The 24,317-nt window shown below is 42.6% G+C and overlaps 1 protein-coding gene across 1 annotated transcript; it reads right to left on the reverse strand.

Moving 5' to 3' along the window:
* Window positions 1–1,265: 1,265 nt before the first annotated feature.
* On the reverse strand, window positions 1,266–3,912 carry LOC109866558 (alpha-1,6-mannosyl-glycoprotein 2-beta-N-acetylglucosaminyltransferase-like). The gene is made up of 2 exons (XM_020455280.2): window positions 3,781–3,912; window positions 1,266–3,674 (listed from the first exon to the last, which is right to left on the reverse strand). Exon 2 carries the CDS (start codon window positions 3,411–3,413, stop codon window positions 2,169–2,171), a length of 1,245 nt encoding a protein of 414 aa, XP_020310869.1. The 5' UTR covers window positions 3,414–3,674; window positions 3,781–3,912; the 3' UTR covers window positions 1,266–2,168.
* Between the last annotated feature and the right edge of the window lie 20,405 nt (window positions 3,913–24,317).

Consider the following 24,317-nt stretch of genomic DNA (forward strand, 5'->3'; position numbering starts at 1 on the left):
TGCAAAAGATTGTGGTTTAGAATAAAAGGTGGGGGAGTATCAATCTAATGTATTTATGAAGCTATTTTTACATCAGCAGATGTCACACAATGCTATACAGAACCACAGCCTAAAACCCCAAACAATGCAGATGTAGAAGCACGGTAGCTAGGAAACACTCCCTAGAAAGGCAGGAACCATGTATGAAACCTAGATAGGAACCAGGCTCTGACGGGTGGCCAGTCCTCTTCTGGCTGTGCCAGCTGGACTATAAGAGTACATGGCAATTGAAATCCAGATTGGAATAACCATTGGAGTAACCATTCAATGATATTCAGCATTCATTTGTCATATAAATATACAATGAGTATACAAAACATCAACAACACATGCTCTTTCCATAGACTGACCAGATGAATCCAGGAGAAAGCTATGATCACTTATTGATGTCACTTGTTAAATCCACATCAAGGAGAATAGACAGGTTAAAGAAGTATTTTTAAGCCTTAGACAATTGAGACATGGATTGTGTATGTGCCATTCAGAGGGAGAATGGGCAAGACAAAAGATTGAAGTGCCGTTGAAAGGGGTATGGTAGTAGGTGCCTGGTGCAGAAGTTGTCAAGAACTGCAACGCTGCTGGGTTTCACACAACAGTTTGCCGGGTGTATCAAGAATGGCCCACCACCCAAAGGACATTCAGCCAACTTGACACATCTGTGGGAAGCATTGGAGTCAACATGGGCCAGCCTCCCTGTGAAATACTTTCGACACCTTGTGGAGTCCATGCCCCAACAAACTGAGGGTGTTCTGAGGCCAAAGGGGGAGTGGGGGGGTAGAGGGGCAACTCAATATTAAGAAGTTGTTCCTAATGTTTGGTATACTCAGTGTATATTGCATATGAAATCTTAAACTACACATGGTATAACCAGCAGAAAGGGGAATGTCTACAAGGCACTGATTAATAAAAATGTTAAAAATAAAAGCAGCAACTGCATCCTATACATTTTCACTACTGAAGGGAAACTCTTCAATAGGTTACATTTATACCTGTATTTTAAAACAGATCCAAGGATGTCAGCTGGTTTAAAAAAGAAAATCGGTGCAAATCGTCAAATGCAAAGGCATAGGAGAAGGAAATAAACAGATTTCCCTTTTAGGCAAATTGTGTGTGGGGGAGGGAAGAGGAATATCGTGCAAGGCTATGAAAATATTTGCTAAAGCAAAAATAGGTAATCCTTGTAAGGTCATAATGATCAGAAATTAAAACACACCAATATCAGTCAATTCCTGTTGTTCCAATGTAATTTTTATTGATTTTTTTTATTTAAACCACACATTTCAGTCAAACAAATGTCATACTGTAGTTTATGTACAGTAAGTAATTCCCCAGTAAAACCAATTGTCAGCTACAAAGTGATCATTGGTTTAGTGGCATATATATAACAAGACATTTCATGATTGTCACTTTCTATATACAATATAACCTATAGCTGTGTGCATTAGATATCAAACAATGACTTTTGCTGTTGTTTTTCTATTTATACTGTATGCACCACATATCATTTAAAGCACAATGATTATAACTGTGGATGGGTAAGGGATTCTGAAGCTGGACAAGCGTCACCCCATTTGGGCAAACGGCTCAACTCTCTTATCTGTTCTGAAGAATGTATACAAATGGCAACGATCTAACATGTAATAGAAGTCAAGGATGTATAACGCTGATTCAGTTTTATTTTCTATGTAAAGTAATTTATGTGCACCATAATAATTAGCTGCTGGTGCTGAAACATTGCCTTTTTTTAATGAAGTATAACATCGTAATGCTTTACTTTAAATAAAAAGTGTCTTCATTTTTAAGAAATAAAAAGAAAACCCAGTTACATAAAAAGAGAAAACAAAAATAAATCAGCTTGTTTATAATCTGTTTTGAAAAATAAAGAAATATATTTGGCGATCATGTTACTTTTGGTAATAAGAGTAATAACAACCATGCTATAAATCACACTGCTGCATACACACCATAACAAACCCCCAAAATGTTTTGCTAACCCCTTGGAAGACCTCATTAAAAAATATTTTTTTAAATAACACACTGCAGCCTTTGGAACCCTGAACATTTTAAATGGCACTTATTTCCTCAACCCTCTCAGTACATCAAAAAGATGAGAATGAGAAGTCCATTGTTCATAGACGTTTGGCATAGTTATTACAAAGGACATGGTCACGGATATCACCCCACCCGCCGTTTTTCATATGAGCCTTGTGCTCCACTGAATCTGCATTTGTTAGGGCCAGGGACTGAGGGAAGAGGGAAGCTTTGGCAAGCTTAAGGGACACCTGTGCTTTCTTTAGGGCCAGCTCAGGGCGACAGGCCTCCTTGTTCTGGTGCAGCCCACAGTTACCAGTATGGAAAACCCTGGACCCCTGGGCCACCAGCACTTTGAGTGGCTTGGAGATGCAAGTCCCTGACAGGTGCTGGAGGGTCCAGTCCCAGTTGTAGTCATCGTAGGAGCAGAAGTCATTGTTGCACCCCATTAGCTTGTAGTACACCTCTCTGGAAATGCCCATGCCAATGTTGTGCTTAGTAGACATCCACCCGGCAGTCTGCACCTTGTTGCTGAGCTTATCAAATTCTGCCAGGCCGTTGTAGTTGCCTAGTGCCAACATGTCACAGTCAGGGCAGCTGCTCTTCCTGTATTTAACCATCTCCTTGAAGAGGTGGTAGAGGTCGGGCAAGATGAAGTTATCCTCCTCGAGGAAGACAACAAAGCCACTGTAACCTTGCAGAGCTTGCACTCGCTCCCACACAAAGTGAAGTTTCCACCACCAGTGGTGTTTGGTCTGTGTGATGGAGGCGTCCCTATAGTGGCCATATGAATCTGGATGCTCAGCGTTGAGGCATCCTGTTTTTAAAGCATCGTCCTTGGATATGTCTCGTGGACAGTCCCGTGAATCCTGCCCAGGAAACTCACTGGGATAGAGCTGTGTGCTGTAGGGGAAGTATATTTGCAAGACCTTGCAGAAAGTTATCCCTTGCACTATGTAATTGATTTCCTCTGAAAAATAGTCGTGGCTGAAAATCAGCAGTAAGTTGTGGACCTCAGCTGCATTTTCCAATGACTTGATGAGTATTTTGAGGTAGTCTGGTCTGTTGTGAACCTGAATAACCAGGACCAATTTAGTCTCCCCGGGATACTTGTTCGCATTCTGAACGTATTGCTTGTAATTGGCATTGTAAATAGACTTTATCAATTCTGGAACAGAACTGTAATGAAACTTTGCCTTGTCATCAAGCAACATGTTTTCCTGAGCGACAACACCCGTGACTTCATCAGAAATGAATACACGTGTTGTGATCATGACAGTGGCAATAATAAAAGAAACACCAAGGATAATGAGCAGGTTCTTTTTGAGAAATCGTAACCTCATTTTCGTAAAGTTAAAGGCAGACGTTGGATAAAATAATGATGGTTTGAATCACCTGACTATTGAAAGCGTCCTCATCTTGTTTGCATTTGCCATTTTCGATGGAACCCAAATGCAGCAGTTTCCACAGAACGTTACAAACTGGTACGCGAAGAAATCGTTCGTGGATGATGACTCTTTTTGCTGACACGGATCTGTCAGTTCGGTTGATCGATATCATCTGTTGCTATTGCTGTTTAGAAGTTTAGCGATCGGGTGTATCGCCTGTGAAAAGTAACAAGATTATGAAAGAATGTAGTATTCTCTATGTCAGACATTTTAGATGTGTTTCCATTCATTAAGTTAATTTACAGTGGTTGAGTTGACTTACCAAGAGCGAGGTGTCATGTATCACTACAAGGCTATCCGGAAGAGTGTTTTAGGTCTTTGGACTGCGATATAATGAACGTGTAACAGAATTGAGTGCTGACGTGTCCTATTCAGCCAACAGGAACAGGCAGAATTCTTGGTGAACGAATCAGTGGCCTATCTATGCTTATGTATTCCGGGACCTAAACTATAGGCTACATCCATGACTTTTGAGAAGATCTGTTGAGAGTAATGGTATAGTTTATGCTATTCAGTGTTATATTAATTCAATTAAGAATGAGTTTCCAGTAATCAGAATATTACATTTTGTATAATTCGGGCATGTTCTTTCTTATGTCCAGGCCACTGGCGATTTTAGCATGTACATCTTGGTGGGGTCCCCCCCAAAAATATGTGGGATCCATGCCAGCAAAGCCACAACACAACACTAAACAATACATGAATTGCACTATCCCACTGCTACACTTGGCTATCAGCGGAGCCTTGTCTGGCAGCAAAACAGTTCATTCAGCCTAATTTATTGCCTTTAAAAAAAACATAGCTGATATGGCTGACTTGCTTAAACAAATATGGTTTCTACTGACAATTGAGATGTACAAACTATGGCATAAGGGGACGACAAGCGGATAAGAGACAATCAATCCGTCATTTCGATTAAATCCTTCATGAGCAAGTTAGGACGGACATAGTCAATATAACTATTTGTTCAGCACTTTTGAAATGTACATCGACACAATTCAGAACACGGGCTGTTCCTATAGTGTTCTCACTGTACACCAAGTCAGAACCGTAGGATAAATAAAAGGGGCATATAAGCAGACAATGAAAGCTCTTACAATATCCGATGATTACATTTCTCAAAATGTCAGAACATGAAGGGAAATTAAGAGGAGAAAATAGACCAAATGATTAGGGTGAGGCACATGGACTACTAACAACTTACTACACAATATACACCTAGTTTTACTTTCTTAGCTACCATATACATCTCTCTCTGGCATATTACATAATTTATGCAGCAGCATACATGTCACGTCCTGCCCTTATTTCCTTTTTTATTTCTCTATTTTAGTTTGGTCAGGGCGTGAGTTGGGGTGGGCATTCTATGTTTTGTTCTGTGTGTTAGATTTCTATGTGTTTGGCCTGGTATGGTTCCCAATCAGAGGCAGCTGTCAATCATTGTCTCTGATTGAGAACCAAACTTAGGCAGCCTGTTTTCCCACTATGGGTGATGGGTAGTTGTTTTCTGTTTTGTGTGTCTTCACCTTACAGAACTGTTTCGTTCACTCTTTTGCTGTTGTTTTTTTGGTTATTGCAGTGTTTAGTTTATTTATTAAAATCAACATGGACACTTACCATGCTGCGTTTTGGTCTGATCCTTCCTATTCCTCATCCAAGGAGGACAACGATCGTTACAATACAAGACATTTTTGGACATACAAGACCTTGTTGTGCTGTTGCCACTTGAACAGGAAGGCAGTCATTTGTGGGTATATTTTGTCATCAAACATTGTCATCGAAGTCTGGCATTCTCTGGATGCTCTCTGGTGCTTTCAAGACAATTGGGAACTCGAAAAACAGAAGGTTGAATCATGATGACGTCAGTGATCTTCAGGTCGTAGCTCTAGCTCTAGAAAGAGGCCCGAGTTCCCAATTTACAATTCCGAGTTCAAAACTTATTTTCCCAGTCATAGCTCACTTTTCCCTAGTTCTCAGTTGTCTTGAACTCACAAAAATTTGATTTTTCAGTTCTGTGTTAACAGTTGTTTTGAGCACGGCACAAATCATGCTTCATTGACAGCATGGTCAATCTTGAATGTTAAACTTGAATTTTAAACTAGGAAAAGAGACCCTTAATCTTAGATTTTGGACCACACAGCCACTCCACTGAATAGCAGGCTAATGATTGCTTTGCTATGCTTGCAGTTAGCCACTGATTCCTTCCAAACCACTCATTGTTGAATTTGCGATTTCCAACTTGTTGTGTAATGTTTATGTTGAATGGCCGATGATACGGTTTATCTATAATTTCTCTTGATTATTCCTCTTCATATGACAAGGATTAAAAAGGATTTGCCAGTAGATTGTCGACTTGATTCATGATGATGACTGATAGCTAAGATTTTGAAAGTATGATGTTGACATGATCAGTCCAATCAAAGCTACTGTAGATATAACGTGATTAGATGATTTATCTGTGGCCAATGACCTTGAGCCTTCTTGGATGGACACTTCTACTGTAACTCTATGGCAGCCCCCAAGGGGCTAGAATCTTTTAAAGGTCTACCCTTAGGCGGTGACATAGTGTCCCCATGAGTGACAGAACACTGAGACAATCACAGCGCAATGCTCCGTATTTTCTTCTGGCACCACCAAAGAAAGCACTGAACATGGCTGAAACACCAGCATTGTGGAGCTTACTTACTCAAGAAAACGAATAAGAGACCATGTTTGTATGCAGCTTTATTAACTCAATGATATATATATATTACATTGTTTGCAAACTGATATGTGACACATATTAATGCCAAAACAATATGCAAAATAGGCAACAACAAACCAAAGAGGTGGGGCTCAAAACAGGCTCTTCCCCACCTCTTTTTTATATGTGATGCTCTAAATGACAGGTCGCCACTGGTCCAGGCTATGGCTTGTGCAAGGATCTCTTCAATCAGGTTGGACTGGTTAAAGCTGCCTGGCTGGTATGAATGAGACGTGCCACACTCACATGGAATGTATGTGTTAGGGGTTGTTGATTACAGTAGTTAGGTGCCGAAACATACTTGTTAGGGTTCCAAAATGAAAACACAACTGTTTAAGCTGTCACGAAATGTTCCAAAGACAAACGCTTCTCTCGTCAAACTAGAATCGCCTTTAACTATTCAATCCAACGTTCAACTATGTCATGGTATATGTATGCTGTTGTGCCCTTGTAGCCTTACACAATAGTCTATTACATAGTCTATTACATAGGGTATTCCACCAGGAGGCTGTGAAATTCTCTCCACAGTTTGATGACATTCCAGAGGGCAGAGAAACACCCATATCCATATGATAATAACCACACAAACATTTACATGGAGTTTTGTTTTGGGTCCCATAACAGAAAGGGGATCTGGGATGGATCTGTTAACGCCTAACCCCACCTGGCACCACTGTCATTTGTCTCTTTCCCCCACCCAGACCAAATCAGCATGGTCACACACCAGAGGTACCAGTCCTCGCCCATATAACCAACTTTCTGGGTCAGATAAAAGCCTAAAACATTTACATGAATCACAAGTTGCTAAGTAAAGTTGTTCATAACTTTCACCTGTAGATGGCAACAGTAGACAACAAATACAGTACCTAGACCCGTTATGCACTGCTGTATCACATTTTGTTATCCACTTCCCCCATTACTCTACTTTTTGTTTCTAACCAGGGATCCAGCTCCTTGTGTTCTGTACTATGACTTATTGATCTCATTATAAGCATTAATTCATGTGCATGAATCAACTGCGTTGGTTATCATAGCCAACAGAAACAAATGGTTATAACCTAGCTGGTTAAACAGCAGTAAGGAATTGACTCTGCAATAAAAATGTAATGATTTGACATACAATACAGTCAGAAAGTTTTCAGACCCCTTGACTTTTGTTACGTTACAGCCTTAATCTACACACAATATCCTATAATGACAAAGCGAAGACAGGTTTTTTGACATTTTTGCAAATGTATTAAAAATTAAAAACAGAAATACCTTACTTACATAAGTATTCAGACCCTTTGCTATGAAACTCGAAATTGAGCTCAGTTGCATCCTGTTTCCCTTTATCATCCTTGAGATAATTGGAGTCCAGCTGTGGTACATTCAATTGATTGGACATGATTTGGAAAGGCACACACCTGTCTATATAAGGTCCCACAGTTGACAGTGCATGTCAGGGCAAAAACCAAACAATGAGGTCGAAGGAATTGTCCCTAGAGCGCCGAGACAGGATTGTGTCGAAGCACAGATCTAGGGAAGGGTACCAAGAAATGTCTGCAGCATTGAAGGTTGACAAGAACACAGTGACCTTCAAGTTTGAAAACACCAAGACTCTTCTTACAGCTGGCCGCCCGCCAAACTGAGAAATCGGGGGAGAAGGGCCTTGTTCAGGGAGGTGACCAAGAACCTGATGGTCACTCTGAAAGAACTCCAGAGTTCCTCTGTGGAGATGGGAGAGCCTTCCAGAAGGACAACCATCTCTGCCAATCAGGCCTTTATAGTAGAGTGACCAGACAGAAGCCACTCCTCAGTAAAAGGCACATGACAGCCCGCTTGGAGTTTGCCAAAAGGCACCTAAAGGACTCAGACCATTAAAAACAAGATTCTCGTGTCCGATGAGAAACCAAGATTGAACTCTTTGGCATGAATTCCAAGCGTCACATCAAATCAAATCAAAAATCAAAATCAAAATCAAATCAAATGTATTTATATAGCCCTTCGTACATCAGCTGATATCTCAAAGTGCTGTACAGAAACCCAGCCTAAAACCCCAAACAGCAAGCAATGCAGGTGTAGAAGCACGGGGGGGAAACCCCCACATCTGGGGGAAACCTGGCACCATCCCTACGGTGAAACATTGTGGTGGCAGCATCATGCTGTTGGGATGTTTTTCAACGGCAGTGACTGGGAGACTAGTCAAGATCGAGGGAAAGATCAACAGAGCAAAGTACAGAGTGATCCTTGATGAAGACCTGCTCCAGAGCCCTCAGGACCTCGACGGGGTTCAAGTTTACCTTCCAACATCACAATGACCCTAAGCACACAGCCAAGACAATGCAACAGTGGCTTCTGGAAAAGTCTCTGAATGTCCTTGAGTGGACCAGCCAGAGCCCAGACCTGAACCCGTTTGAACATCTCTGGAGAGACCTGAAAATAGCTGTGCAGCAACGATCCCCCTCCAACCTGACAGAGCTTGAGAGGATCTGCAGAGAAGAATCGGAGAAACTCCCCAAATACAGGTGTGCCAAGCTTGTAGCGTCATACCCAAGAAGACTTAAAGCTGTAATCGCTGCCAAAGTACCCTTTGTCTGAATACTTATGTAAATGTTATATTTCCGGGGGGATTTTGCAAACATTTCTAAAAACCTGTTTTTGCTTTGTTATTAGGGGTATTGTGTGTACTTCACATGAAACAAGCTCACAATTCCTCTGTGCCTGTAACTTTAACCATATGAGACATGATGCTGGTGTTTTTAATCTAAAGGTTGGACCAGTGTTTCAGGCTAATTTGTGGTCTCAGTCACTGAAAAGTTGGATGATCACATACATTCTCGGAGCTACACACAGCATGGGATCAGACACAACATCTCACAATGTTGTAGTTTTATGTTTGTTTTACCAAATATGTGCATCATGTTTCAAGGAACCTACTTATAGTCTTTATTTAAAAAAACATCCAAGATGGAGTAGCAGTGCAGACGTGGTTTGTTGTCCTCTCGTTTACTTTTTATATTTTTCGTCTTTTTTGTATATATTCCAATTTAATTTTTAAATTAAATATACCTTCCAGTAACCCGCCTCACTCAATGTGACACGGAGCCGCTATTTTTTTAGACCTTATAGCCATAACTTTCATCAGAAGGTAGCCAGCTAATTATCTAAGTTACTAGCCATTTAGTCATTGTTAGCCACTGCTAGCAGCCTTTACCCTCTGCTCAGGCACCAGCCGTTTTTTTAGCCTTTATAATGCCTGCCAGCTTCTGACTTTTTTTCTCCACTACAACGCCAGATTCCTGCCGACCATTGATCATCACAGCTAGCTATCTTCAACTGAGTGACCCAGCCCAGAAGCTAGCCCTGAGCCCCGCTGTACCACCACGACTGGTCCGCAGATATAATTCCATCAGCTGTGCCTTCAACCGGCTTTTTCCGGACGACGGAGCAGACACTTCTACTTACCCCGGACTGCTAACGTTAAACGCCATGTCTCCCGCGTGCTAGCCTAGTAACGACTACCTAGCTTCTTCCCTGTTTCATCTATTGCTTCATCTGCCCATTAATCGCCATTTTACCTTGCTGTTGACTTAGCTGATTAGATGTTGTTGTCTTACTCGTTGTTGACTTAGCTGGCTCTCCCAATCAACACCTGTGATTGGTTTATGCATCGCTTTATGTCTCTCTCAAATGTCAACATGCCTTGTATACTGTTGTTTAGGATAATAATCATTGTTTTAGTTTACTGGGGAGCCCCCAGTCCCACTGTACATGCCTTAGATACCTCCTTTTTACCACCTCCCACACATGCGGTGACCTTACCCAGTATAACCAGCAGGTCCAGAGATGCAACCTCTCTTATCATCACTCAGTGCCTGGGCTTACCTCCACTGTACCCGCACCCCACCCTGTCTGCACATTATGCCCTGAATCTATTCTACCACGCCCAGAAATCTGCTCCTTTTATTCTCTGTCCCCAACGCACCAGACGACCAGTTTTGCTAGCCTTTAGCCGTACCCTCATCCTACTCCTCCTCTGTTCCTCGGGTGATGTGGAGGTTAACCCAGGCCCTGCGTGTCCCCAGGCACTCTCATTTGTTGACTTCTGTAATTGAAAAAGCCTTGGTTTCATGCATGTTAACATCAGAAGCCTCCTCCCTAAGTTTGTTTTACTCACTGCTTTAGCACACTCCGCAAACCCCGATGTCCTTGCCGTGTCTGAATCCTGGCTTAGGAAGGCCACCAAAAATTCTGAGATTTCCCTGCTGTGCCCTGGACACCATATGTGAATTGATTGCACCCCATCTATCTTCAGAATTCGTTCTGTTAGGTGACCTAAACTGGGATATGCTTAACACCCCAGCAGTCCTACAAGCTAAGCTAGATGCCCTCAATCTCACACAAATGATCAAGGAAACCACCAGGTACAACCCTAAACCGTAAACATGGGCATCCTCGTAGATATTATCCTGACCAACTTGCCCTTCAAATACACCTCTGCTGTTTTCAATCAGGATCTCAGCGATCACTGCCTCATTGCCTGCATCCGGTATGGGTCCATGGTCAGAAAGACCGCCCCTCATCACTGTCAAACGCTCCTTAAAAGACTTCTGCGAGGAGGCCTTTCTAATCATCTAACCTGGTCGTTCTTTAAAAGTAATTTCCTCACAATCTTAAATAAGCATGCCCCTTTCAAAACATGTAGAACTAAGAACAGATATAGCCTTGGTTCACTCCAGACCTGACTGCCGTTGACCAGCACAAAAACATCCTGTGGCGGACTGCAATAGCATCAAATAGTCCCCGTGATATGCAACTGTTCAGGGAAGTCAGGAACCAATATACACAGTCAGTCAGGAAAGCAAAGGCTAGCTTTTTCAAACAGAAATTTGCATCTTGTAGCTCTAACTCCAAAAAGTTTTGGGACACTGTAAAGTCCATGGAGAACAAGAGCACCTCCTCCCAGCTGCCCACTACACTGAGGCTAGGCGACACGGTCACCACCGATAAATCCATGATAATCAAACATTTCAATAAGCATTTCTCTGCGGCTGGCCATGCTTTCCTCCTGGCTACCACAACCCCGGCCAACAGCACCGCACCCCTCGCAGCTACTTGCATCCCCAGCTTCTCCTTCACCCAAATCCAGATTGCAGATGTTCTGAAAGAGCTGCAAAACCTGGACCCGTACAAATCAGTTGGGCTAGACAATCTGGACCCTCTCTTTCTAAAATGATCCACCACCATTGTTGCAACCCTTATTACCAGTCTGTTCAACCTCTCTTTCATTTCGTCCGAGATCCCTAAAGATTGGAAAGGTGCTCAAGCTACTAAACGATATGATAACCGCCATTGATAAAAGACAGTACTGTGCAGCCGTCTTCATCGACCTGGCCAAGGCTTTCGACTCTGTCAATCACCGTATTCTTATTGGCAGACTCAATAGCCTTGGTTTCTCAAATGACTGCCTCGCCTGGTTCACCAACTACTTCGCAGACAGAGTTCAGTGTGTCAAATCGGGGGGCCTTGTTGTATGGATCTCTGGCTGTCTCTATGGGGGTACCACAGGGTTCAATTATCAGGCCGACTCTTTTCTCTGTACATATCAACGATGTCGCTCTTGCTGCAGGTGATTCATTGGGGATCGACTTCTAGCAGACGACACCATTCTGTATACATCTGGCCCTTCTTTGGACACTGTGTTAACTAATCTCCAAACAAGCTTCAATGCCATGCAACACTCCTTCCGTGGCCTCCAACTGCTCTTAAACGCTAGCAAAACCAAATGCATGCTTTTCAACCGTTCGCTGCCCACACCCGCCCGCCTGACTAGCCTCACAACTCTGGACGGTTCTGACCTAGAATACGTGGACAACTACAAATACCTAGGTGTCTGGCTAGACTGTAAACTCTCCTTCCAGACTCATATCAAACATCTCCAATCCAAAATCAAATCTAGAATCGGCTTTCTATTTCGCAACAAAGCCTCCTTCACTCACGCCTCCAAACTTACCCTAGTAAAAACTGACTATCCTACTGATCCTCGACTTCTGCGATGTCATCTACAAAATAGCTTCCAATACTCTACTCAGCTAATTGGATGCAGTCTATCACAGTGCCATCCGTTTGTTACCAAAGCGCCTTATACCACCCACCACTGCGACCTGTATTCTCTGGTCGGCTGGCCCTCGACATATTCGTCGCCAGACCCACTGGCTCCAGGTCATCTACAAGTCTAAGCTCCACCTTATCTCAGCTCACTGGTCACAATAACAACACCCACCCGTCGCACGCCCTCCAGCAGGTATATCTCACTGGTCATCCCCAAAGCCAACATCTCCTTTAGCCGCCTTTCGTTCAAGTTCTCTGCTGCCAGTGACTGGAACTAATAGCAAAAATTGCTGAAAATGGAGACTTACATTTCCCTCACTAACTTTAAACTTCACCTATCTGAGCAGCTAACCGATCGCTGCAGCTGTACATAGTCCATCTGTAAATAGCCCACCCAATCTACCTACCTCATCCCCATATTGTTTTTATTTACTTTGCTGCTCTTTTGCATACCAGTATCACTACTTTACACACCATCATCTGCTCATCTATCACTCCAGTGTTAATCCGCTAAATTGGCCTATTGGCCTATTGGCTATTGGCTAAATTGGCCTATAATTGGCCTACTATGGCCTGTTTATTGCCTTACCTCCTCATGCCATTTGCACACACTGTATATAGACTTTATTTTTTCTATTGTGTTAGTGACTGTACGCTTGTTTATTCCATGTAACTCTGTGTTGTTGTTTCTGTCGCACTGCTTTGCTTTATCTTGGCCAGGTCGCAGTTGTAAATGAGAACTTCTTCTCAACTAGCTTACCTGGTTAAATAAAGGTGAAATAAAAAATTTGGAGAGTGGTGAAAAGGTAGCAAATGTATCTCATAGACAGTAAGCTTTGTGTGTAATGATTGGGATTATGTCGATTATGAAATAAGGAACTGAAACAAATAACCAATCAAGCATGATACATGTCATGTTTTTCTTGGTACAATAGGTGCAAGGACAATAACCTCTCACATCAGATTGGATATCCGTATATATACGCAGCAGGAAGACATTACATAAAAAAAACATCTAAATGTATAAGTACACAATGTCCCCTGACTATTAACAGGAGGAAGGTGGAACTAATCAATGAAGAACATGGCTGTGCTTTAAAGCAGATTGGGGATTAAGGTCATTCATATATTTCTACTTAGGCATGTTATAGGCTTCACATATTATAACATTTGATTTGTTTTAGTTTAGTTTCTACTGCTACTGTAAAAATAATTTGTGTAATCTGTTAATCATGTGCTTGCTTAAAATACATTCAAACAAATGATGATGGATGGTTTATGGCTTTCCTTCAAGCCAAATTCTGCAAGCACTTGTAGTAAGGGGGTTCAGATAAGTGACTTGCAGTTTGGCTACACATTGTAAATATGAACAAGCTGGAAACTCTGTCTCTCCACGTCTCTCTCTCTCTACCTCTCCATCTCTCTCTCTCTACCTCTCTCTGAGTTTTTGTTTTGGAAACAGCTTAACTGTTTTCATTGTTCAAAAGGCAGTTCTATCCCGTGGCTTTTTGAGAAAACACATCGAACAATCACCACAATCATGCACGACTTCCTTCTGCCCAAAAAAATGTGATTTCACCTCCTAACTCCCAAAGCAAGTAAACATAGCATTAATCAAGAGAAAACCTATGTTGGATTTTTTTCTCCCAATTATGTAATCCTGTAGCTCTATTTACATGGGTATGAAGCAATCGTTTCATTGACTCTGGGGCCAAATTGCAAATGCATTTTTTTCCTCTGTCACATCCTGATCTGTTTCACCTGTTATTGTCTCCACCCCCTTCAGGTGTCGCTTGATTTCCCCAGTGTATTCATCCCTGTGTTTCCTGTCTCTCTGTCCCAGTTCGTTTTGTATGTTTCAAGTCAAGCAACATTTTTTCCCATTCTCCTGCCTTTGCTATTCTCCTTTTTCTAGTCCTCACGGTTTTGACCCTTGCCTGTTTCTGGACTCTGTACCCTCCTGCCTTGAACTCAAGCCTGTCTGCCACTTTGTACCTCCTGGACTCTGAACTGGTTTTGACCTTTTGCCTGTCCATGACCATTCTCTTGCCTACTCCTTTTTGTATTATTAAACATCTTAGACTCCAACCATCTGCCCCGTGTCTGCATCTGGGTGTCGCCTTGTGTCATGATATCCTCAGAGGCACCAGAATTCTTTATGCTAGTCTTTCCAAACCAAATACATCTTAACACTTGTATGCCTATATTAATGCCACATTCTGCTAATGTGCGGACAAGAGATGAAACAGGTCATACTTAATGACCATTAATCATTTTATTGTGTATAAAGGCTCTCTTGATCATTTTGTTTTTAGTTGAACCAAACCCCAATTTGAAGGTAACAAATGAAGGCCTTTTATCCCAAAATGTTTCTGTCTTTCTTTTGTTTCCAGATATGCATGGACTGAAACAAGTCAAACAGATTAGCAATATTCATATATACAGTGCCTTGCGAAAGTATTCGGCCCCCTTGAACTTTGCGACCTTTTGCCACATTTCAGGCTTCAAACATAAAGATATAAAACTGTATTTTTTTGTGAAGAATCAACAACAAGTGGGACACAATCATGAAGTGGAACGACATTTATTGGATATTTCAAACTTTTTTAACAAATCAAAAACTGAAAGATTGGGCGTGCAAAATTATTCAGCCCCTTTACTTTCAGTGCAGCAAACTCTCTCCAGAAGTTCAGTGAGGATCTCTGAATGATCCAATGTTGACCTAAATGACTAATGATGATAAATACAATCCACCTGTGTGTAATCAAGTCTCCGTATAAATGCACCTGCTCTGTGATAGTCTCAGAGGTCCGTTAAAAGCGCAGAGAGCATCATGAAGAACAAGGAACACACCAGGCAGGTCCGATATACTGTTGTGAAGAAGTTTAAAGCCGGATTTGGATACAAAAAGATTTCCCAAGCTTTAAACATCCCAAGGAGCACTGTGCAAGCGATAATATTGAAATGGAAGGAGTATCAGACCACTGCAAATCTACCAAGACCTGGCCGTCCCTCTAAACTTTCAGCTCATACGAGAAGACTGATCAGAGATGCAGCCAAGAGGCCCATGATCACTCTGGATGAACTGCAGAGATCTACAGCTGAGGTGGGAGACTCTGTCCATAGGACAACAATCAGTCGTATATTGCACAAATCTGGCCTTTATGGAAGAGTGGCAAGAAGAAAGCCATTTCTTAAAGATATCCATAAAAAGTGTCGTTTAAAGTTTGCCTCAAGCCACCTGGGAGACACACCAAACATGTGGAAGAAGGTGCTCTGGTCAGATTAAACCAAAATTGAACTTTTTGGCAACAATGCAAAACGTTATGTTTGGCGTAAAAGCAACACAGCTTATCACCCTGAACACACCATCCCCACTGTCAAACATGGTGGTGGCAGCATCATGGTTTGGGCCTGCTTTTCTTCAGCAGGGACAGGTAAGATGGTTAAAATTGATGGGAAGATGGATGGAGCCAAATACAGGACCATTCTGGAAGAAAACCTGATGGAGTCTGCAAAAGACCTGAGACTGGGACGGAGATTTGTCTTCCAACAAGACAATGATCCAAAACATAAAGCAAAATCTACAATGGAATGGTTCAAAAATAAACATATCCAGGTGTTAGAATGGCCAAGTCAAAGTCCAGACCTGAATCCAATCGAGAATCTGTGGAAAGAACTGAAAACGGCTGTTCACAAATGCTCTCCATCCAACCTCACTGAGCTCAAGCTGTTTTGCAAGGAGGAATGGGAAAAAATGTCAGTCTCTCAATGTGCAAAACTGATAGAGACATACCCCAAGCAACTTACAGCTGTAATCGCAGCAAAAGGTGGCGCTACAAAGTATTAACTTAAGGGGGCTGAATAATTTTGCACGCACAATTTTTCTGTTTTTGATTTGTTAAAAAAGTTTGAAAAATCCAATAAATGTCGTTCCACTTCATGATTGTGTCCCACTTGTTGTTGATTCTTCACAAAAAAAAATCAGTTTTATATCTTTGTTTGAAGCCTGAAATATGGCAAAAGGTCGCAAAGTTCAAGGAGGCCGAATACTTTCGCAAGGCACTGTATATATGATCTTCTCTCTACTAGTAGTACTTACAGTGGGGAGAACAAGTACAGTGCCGTGCGAAAGTATTCGGCCCCCTTGAACTTTGAGACCTTTTGCCACATTTCAGGCTTCAAACATAAAGATATAAAACTGTATTTTTTTGTGAAGAATCAACAACAAGTGGGACACAATCATGAAGTGGAACGACATTTATTGGATATTTCAAACTTTTTTAACAAATCAAAAACGGAAAAATTGGGCGTGCAAAATTATTCAGCCCCCTTAAGTTAATACTTTGTAGCGCCACCTTTTGCTGCGATTACAGCTGTAAGTCGCTTGGGGTATGTCTCTATCAGTTTTGCACATCGAGAGACTGACATTTTTTCCCATTCCTCCTTGCAAAACAGCTCGAGCTCAGTGAGGTTGGATGGAGAGCATTTGTGAACAGCAGTTTTCAGTTCTTTCCACAGATTCTCGATTGGATTCAGGTCTGGACTTTGACTTGGCCATTCTAACACCTGGATATGTTTATTTTTGAACCATTCCATTGTAGATTTTGCTTTATGTTTTGGATCATTGTCTTGTTGGAAGACAAATCTCCGTCCCAGTCTCAGGTCTTTTGCAGACTCCATCAGGTTTTCTTCCAGAATGGTCCTGTATTTGGCTCCATCCATCTTCCCATCAATTTTAACCATCTTCCCTGTCCCTGCTGAAGAAAAGCAGGCCCAAACCATGATGCTGCCACCACTATGTTTGACAGTGGGGATGGGGTGTTCAGGGTGATGAGCTGTGTTGCTTTTATGCCAAACATAACGTTTTGCATTGCTGCCAAAAAATTCAATTTTGGTTTCATCTGACCAGAGCACCTTCTTCCACATGTTTGGTGTGTCTCCCAGGTGGCTTGTGGCAAACTTTAAACGACACTTTTTATGGATATCTTTAAGAAATGGCTTTCTTCTCTGCACTCTTCCATAAAGGCCAGATTTGTGCAATATATGACTGATTGTTGTCCTATGGACAGAGTCTCCCACCTCAGCTGTAGATCTCTGCAGTTCATCCAGAGTGATCATGGGCCTCTTGGCTGCATCTCTGATCAGTCTTCTCCTTGTATGAGCTGAAAGTTTAGAGGGACGGCCAGGTCTTGGTAGATTTGCAGTGGTCTGATACTCCTTCCATTTCAATATTATCGCTTGCACAGTGCTCCATGGGATGTTTAAAGCTTGGGAAATCTTTTTGTATCCAAATCCGGCTTTAAACTTCTTCACAACAGTATCTCGGACCTGCCTGGTGTGTTCCTTGTTCTTCATGATGCTCTCTGCGCTTTTAACGGACCTCTGAGACTATCACAGTGCAGGTGCATTTATACGGAGACTTGATTACACACAGGCGGATTGTATTTATCATCATTAGTCATTTAGGTCAACATTGGATCATTCAGAGATCCTCACTGAACTTCTGGAGAGAGTTTGCTGCACTGAAAGTAAAGGGGCTGAATAATTTTGCACGCCCAATTTTTCTGTTTTGGATTTGTTAAAAAAGTTTGAAATATCCAATAAATGTCGTTCCACTTCATGATTGTGTCCCACTTGTTGTTGATTCTTCACAAAAAAATACAGTTTTATATCTTTATGTTTGAAGCCTGAAATGTGGCAAAAGGTCGCAAAGTTCAAGGGGGCCAAATACTTTCGCAAGGCACTGTATTTGATACACTGACGATTTTGCAGGTTTTCCTACTTACAAAGCATGTAGAGGTCTGTCATTTTTATCATAGGTACACTTCAACTGTGAGAGAATGAATCTAAAACAAAAATCCAGAAAATCACATTGTATGATTTTTAAGTAATTAATTTCACACATTGCTGTAGGTGCCCAAAAAATGTTAATCATGTTTCAGTGCCAATAGAACAGTTGGCATTGCTGACAAACGCCCGTTGTATCTTTGATGAACACTGAGTGGGGTTCTTTTGTTGTCGCTGGCTTTGTTGGCTGTGGTTGTTGCTGGCTGTGGTTGTTGCTGGCTGTGGTTGTTGCTGGCTGTTGTTGTTGCTGGCTCTGGTTGTTGCTGGCTGTGGTTGTTGCTGGCTTCACTTCGCAAGAATGTGCGAGCCACAATAAACTCTGCTTCCACTGGTTCAGTTCGTTAGTTGCTAGTTGCTGGGGTAACGGAGGTGCAGGTGCTTGTTGTGATGTTACCCTCATGCTGCTGATGCTAGGCTCTGGCTCTTTTCCATCTTGTTGGTCAGCAGGCAGTGAGGGGGGTGGGCGGGTATTACATTTGATGCTAGGCTCCTCAACCTCGGTGGTCAGGCCTGCTGCAGGTAGCTCTTGACATGGTGGTCCTCAGTTTTTTTTTTATCTTGACAGTGGCCAGCCATTTTCGGATATCCATGCTGATCAAAGTTAGCCAACTAACTATAATTATTCAGCGCGTCGCTACCAAAACTTAACGAAGCAAGTAGATACTAGCTAGCCTATTGCTAGCTGTAGCTGTCTGCAAAAGGGAAGAAAAAAAATCCCTCTCTGTGAGGAAAACCCCCTGTAGTTAGGAATCCAATGAACTTCCTAAACAAGGTAATGAAGGCGGTACCTTATGTCATTGCATGGCTAGGTGCCCAATCAAAATATATTTTTGGATTTTAACTACTAAATATTAAATTATTACATCCCCCCTCCCTCACCCTTCCTCAGATCATGAACACACACCTGGCAAATAGCCTTTGTCCTTGTCTGTGTTACTAGCAGGCCAGGCAGCGTTACATTGGCAAAACGGGGCAGGGTAACTCATATACCATTTGTTATGGTTATCGGGAAACAAAACTGGGTGGCACAAATTCTATCTGGGAGGTCCATGCCCGGCTTTTCCACCCTCTAGAGCCGGCCCAGGGGAAGTCAACCAGCCAATACAGGTTACTCAAAAATTCTTCACACATTGTAGTCTTCTGTATTTTAAAATGTGTACCAGTTCAGAGTCCAGGAGGAACCGAAGGGTAGACAGGCTGTAACAGCATTCAGAGGTGGAAGAAGGATTGGACCAAAGCGCAGCGTGGTAAGTGTTCATGATGTAATATTTAATGAAACGAACTGAACACTTAAATACAAAACAATAAAGTGAACGAACGAACCAAACACTCACACGGAAAACAAACACCCACAAACCAAAAGTGAAACCCAGGCTACCTAAGTATGATTCTCAATCAGAGACAATGAACGACACCTGCCTCTGATTGAGAACCATACTAGGCCGAACACAAAAACCAACATAGAAAAACAAACATAGACTGCCCACCCCAACTCACGCCCTGACCATACTAAAACAAAGAATAAAATAACAGAACTATGGTCAGAACGTGACAGTACCCCCCCCCCCCCCAAAGGTGCGGACTCCAGACGCAAAACCTGAACCTATAGGGGAGAGACACTCTGGCGGCTCAGGACAGACGGGAGACTCTGGCGGCTCAGGACAGACGGGAGACTCTGGCGGCTCAGGACAGACGGGAGACTCTGGCGGCTCAGGACAGACGGGAGACTCTGGCGGCTCAGGACAGACGGGAGACTCTGGCGGCTCAGGACAGACGGGAGACTCTGGCGGCTCAGGACAGACGGGAGACTCTGGCGGCTCAGGACAGATGGGAGACTCTGGCGGCTCAGGACAGACGGGAGACTCTGGTGGCTCAGGACAGACGGGAGACTCTGGCGGCTCAGGACAGACGGGAGACTCTGACAGCACTGGGCAGGAGGAAGGCTCTGGCAGCGCTGGACAGGCGGGAGCACCTGTAGGGAGGAGACAGAGAGACAGCCTGGTGCGGGGGGCTGCCACCGGAGTGCTGGTGCGTGGAGGAGGCACCGGATACACAGGGCCATGGAGGCACACTGGAGGTCTCAAACTAATGGCCTGCACAACCAGTCCTGGCTGGATGGTGACTCTAGCCCGGCACGTGCGGGGTGCAGGCACAGGACGCACTGGGCTGTGCAGACACATGGGAGACACAGTGCGCAGCGCCGGCGCAGGATATCCTGGCCCGAGGAGATGCACTGGCTGTCTGGAGAGCAGGGCTGGCACTATCCGCCCTGGCTGGATCCTCACCTTAGCCGGCAGATGCGGGGAGCCGGGATGTAGCGCACCGGGCTAAGCACGCGTACTGGGGACACCATGCGCTCCACCGCATAACACAGTGCCTGACCAGTACGACGCCCTCTCTCTCCACGGTAAGCACGGGGAGTTGGTGCAGGTCTCCTACCGGACTTCGCCACACTCCCTGTGTGCCCCCCCAATACATTTTTGGGGCTGCCTCTCGGACTTCCAGCCGCGCTGCATTGCTGCCTCCTCATACCAGTACCAAATAATAAAATAACAGAACTATGGTCAGAACGTGACACAGGCTCGAGGTCAGGGCAGGCAGAATGGTCAGGCAGGCGGGAATGGAGTCCAGAAAACAGGCAAGGGTCAAAACCGGGAGGACTAGAAAAAAGAGAATAGAAAAGGAGTACGGGAAAACACGCTGGTTGACTTGAAAACATACAAGATGAACTGGCACAGAGAGACAGGAAACACAGGGATAAATACCAGGGAAATTAAGCGACACCTGGAGTGGGTGGAGACAATCACAAGGACAGGTGAAACAGATCAGGGTGTGACAGCATCTGCATTCATCAACTGTTGTGTGGTTATCCTTAAATACATTTACAGACTTGCCCAGAGAGAAATGTTAATGTTGTCAATTGTGTATTCTAGATAATATTCTATTTGAAAAAAATCACCAAAATTGCATTTGACCTACTTCTTTAGTATTTTACAGATAGAAAAATGAAAAAGTATTAATCCACAATCTGATCTGGACAAATCCAGTCCTTGCGGGTCTTAGCATAAATATTTTGTTGACTTCATCCAGTGTTCAGAACAAAGTAGTTGTGCTATATACAAATATATGCATATTTAACAAGCTATTTAATGAAAATTCTGAATGTGGACAAGATCAAGACAAAGGACGCATGTTAGAACCAGGTATAATTGGGGTGAGAGAGAGAGACAAAGAGAGAGAGAACTGAGTACTGAGTTATGGAGATGGTACATGTAGTTTGAATTTGCTCCCTCTCTCTACATGAGGCCATGTAGGCTTGTTGTCAAGATGGGTCTTCTTTGGTGCACTAAAACTACTACAGCTGTGAGACAGCAATGTTGAACTGTTACCCAGTCTTATGAGTCACAGAGGGGGAGGAATGTTTAAAAGCCAGCAGATAGGAGTAGTGTGACTAATGTGAAGAAAACAAGAACATTACATTTTGAGGATTGAGAGCAGCAGTTCTTGAGAGAAGAAGATCCACTTACGGATGTCACAGAAGACAAATGTTGACCATGGTGACTCTCCTTGTCACTTTCTGACCTTAGTTCCTTTATTATGTATTTGTGTTAGTTTGGTCAGGGCGTGAGTTGGGGTGGGTAGTCTATGTTCTTTTTTATATGTTGTGTTTAGGTGTTTGGCCTGGTATGGTTCTCAATCAGAGGCAGGTGTCGTTCGTTGTCTCTGATTGAGAATCATAGTTAGGAAGCCTGTTTTACCCTTTTTAGTTGTGGGTGATTGTTTTCTGTGTCTTCACCATACAGAACTGTTTCGTTTTCGTTTCTGTCTTTCTCCTTGTTATTTTGTTTTTGGTGTTCAATGTTAATAAATTATCAACATGGACACGTACCACGCTGCATATTGGTCCGATCCTTCATACTCCTCGTCAGAGGAAGACGAAAACCGTTACACTCCTTGGTAACAGCTAAACAAAAGTGTAGTTTGTTTGTTGTGTGTTTATACAGCTTCATCCAGGTGTACTGTACAAATACTGAGTATTTGTCTAGACTCTAGAGATGGCATAATGAAGGACCAATAAGAACTGTGGAGGTTTTAGAGATGTATTAAGTACATTCAATTCAATTAACATGTTGAACATATTGAATATGATGAATACATTAGCATTTTGGTTCAGTAAACCGCATGTGATAGGTCACTTTTGTCTGGACCTGGAAACTTTAAGCTTTACTTCTGTGTGGGAGTGGGATAACATAGTCTTGTGGCGAGCAGACTATCTGTGTTCAAACTTTGTCAGTCTCAAATGCAACACCTCTGCCATGATCTTCTGGCCAATGTGCGTAAAAAGGGGAGGGAGGCAAATCCAGACCCATTGTGGAGAAGAAACATCAGTTTGGCCAGAGCGATGTGGATGGTGTGGTGGAATTATTGTAATCAAAATGAGAAACTTTTAGATTTCTTCAAAACAATCAAACTTTATTATTCAATTAGTGCAGTAATGGAGCTGGTCGGTAATCACCCCTGGAGGTGATCACTGAGAACTCAACCTGCTGGTTTGAGCCACAGCATTTTATAGCAAAGTCCATCCTACTTCAGTCTACATGACAAAAAAAACTGATGTATGGAATGGGTCACAAGGTCAAGAGTTGTATGAAATATACTTATAATTCACAGCAGACAGTATCTGCTGTAAACCCCCCCCCAGCCATCTCCCCCTTGTACCCCAGTACAGAAACATTAACTCGTGCTCTGGAATGCGTTATCACCCAAAGATATCGTAAATCTCCTGTCCATGTTAAATCTCCCAGAGGCCCACTTTCAGTTCACACAGACACAATAGAGTTATAAGAACCCTCTATTATGTGGCAGAAAACAACCATTTGATGCAATTACAGCATTGTAATATAATCTTGCAATGTTGCTCTCACAACGGGTAGGCAAGCAAACAGACTTTCCAAAGAGTGTAGCAACCTGTCACATTACATAACAGAAAAGTTCAAACTAACCAGATTTAAAACACCTCATAGACCACTTGTCAATTTGTCTCCTTTTGACAGGCTATTGTATGTTTTGGGGGACTTTTTTTCTGCATCCATCTAGCCAACATTTTAGATAAAGAGGGAGGAACTGAGGTAGCTACAATGAATCATGCAATGGTCCTTTAAGATACAGTATGTATGTGGGAGAGCTTCACTACATAGGCCTGGCCGATGTATAGTTAGTTACAGCTTCTACCACTCTGTGCCAGACAGTAAAATCTTGAGACCGGCCACCTTTTAACCCTGAGATAGTGTCCTATTTCCTTATATAGAGAAGTGTCCTTTATGGATACATTATGAATTAAGTGTTTGTGATTTCTCCTTGCAGTTGGCCTGAGGAACCAAATGCACAAACATACAAATTCTCAGTAAATTCGTGAAGTGTCATCACATGGCGCACTTCAACAGAGTTTACTTTGAGTTAATGGGATGCGAAGGTAAACTCATTGCTCTTTCCTGGGATTGATATTTTGCCAAATGTTTCAACAGCAAATCAGGAGACAGATGATGGAGGATTCCTGAAGGAAGCATCTGGCCCTGTTGAGGAAACACCAGCTTCTACAGAACATGCATGGCTTGTGTGAGAACACAACACTAGCGTGGTAGGCCAGCGGCTGCTGTGGAGAGGTTCTAGGAAATCTTTCCAGACCAGCCAAGGTTACCAGACCAGCCAAGGTTACTGAACATCAACAGCTTCACTCTCATAATTCATCATGGTCTGGAGGGGATCCAAAAACCCTAAGCTCGTTTTGGTTATGAAAATTCACTTAAATTAATTGATGGTCAAGTTGATTATAGACTTTAGTAATATGGAAGGAATTATAACTACTGTATGCATCATGACTACCAATACGTCAATCTCAACAAAATCAAGAGCTTGACAGAGGCTAACAGGGATTTTTTTTCCTTTACTCTCATTAGACTGAAACTTTACCAGTTAAAAGTATGCATAAATACAAGATATTATTGTTTTACAAGTTCAATTTATTAAAACAATTGAATATGCAAATGTGGCAAACCGTCCTTAAATATGTGCTAATTTGCATATTTTGAGAATCTGTTTATCCAAACATTTCT

The sequence above is a fragment of the Oncorhynchus kisutch genome, linkage group LG21 (assembly GCF_002021735.2).
Source record: "Oncorhynchus kisutch isolate 150728-3 linkage group LG21, Okis_V2, whole genome shotgun sequence".
NCBI lineage: Eukaryota > Metazoa > Chordata > Actinopteri > Salmoniformes > Salmonidae > Oncorhynchus > Oncorhynchus kisutch.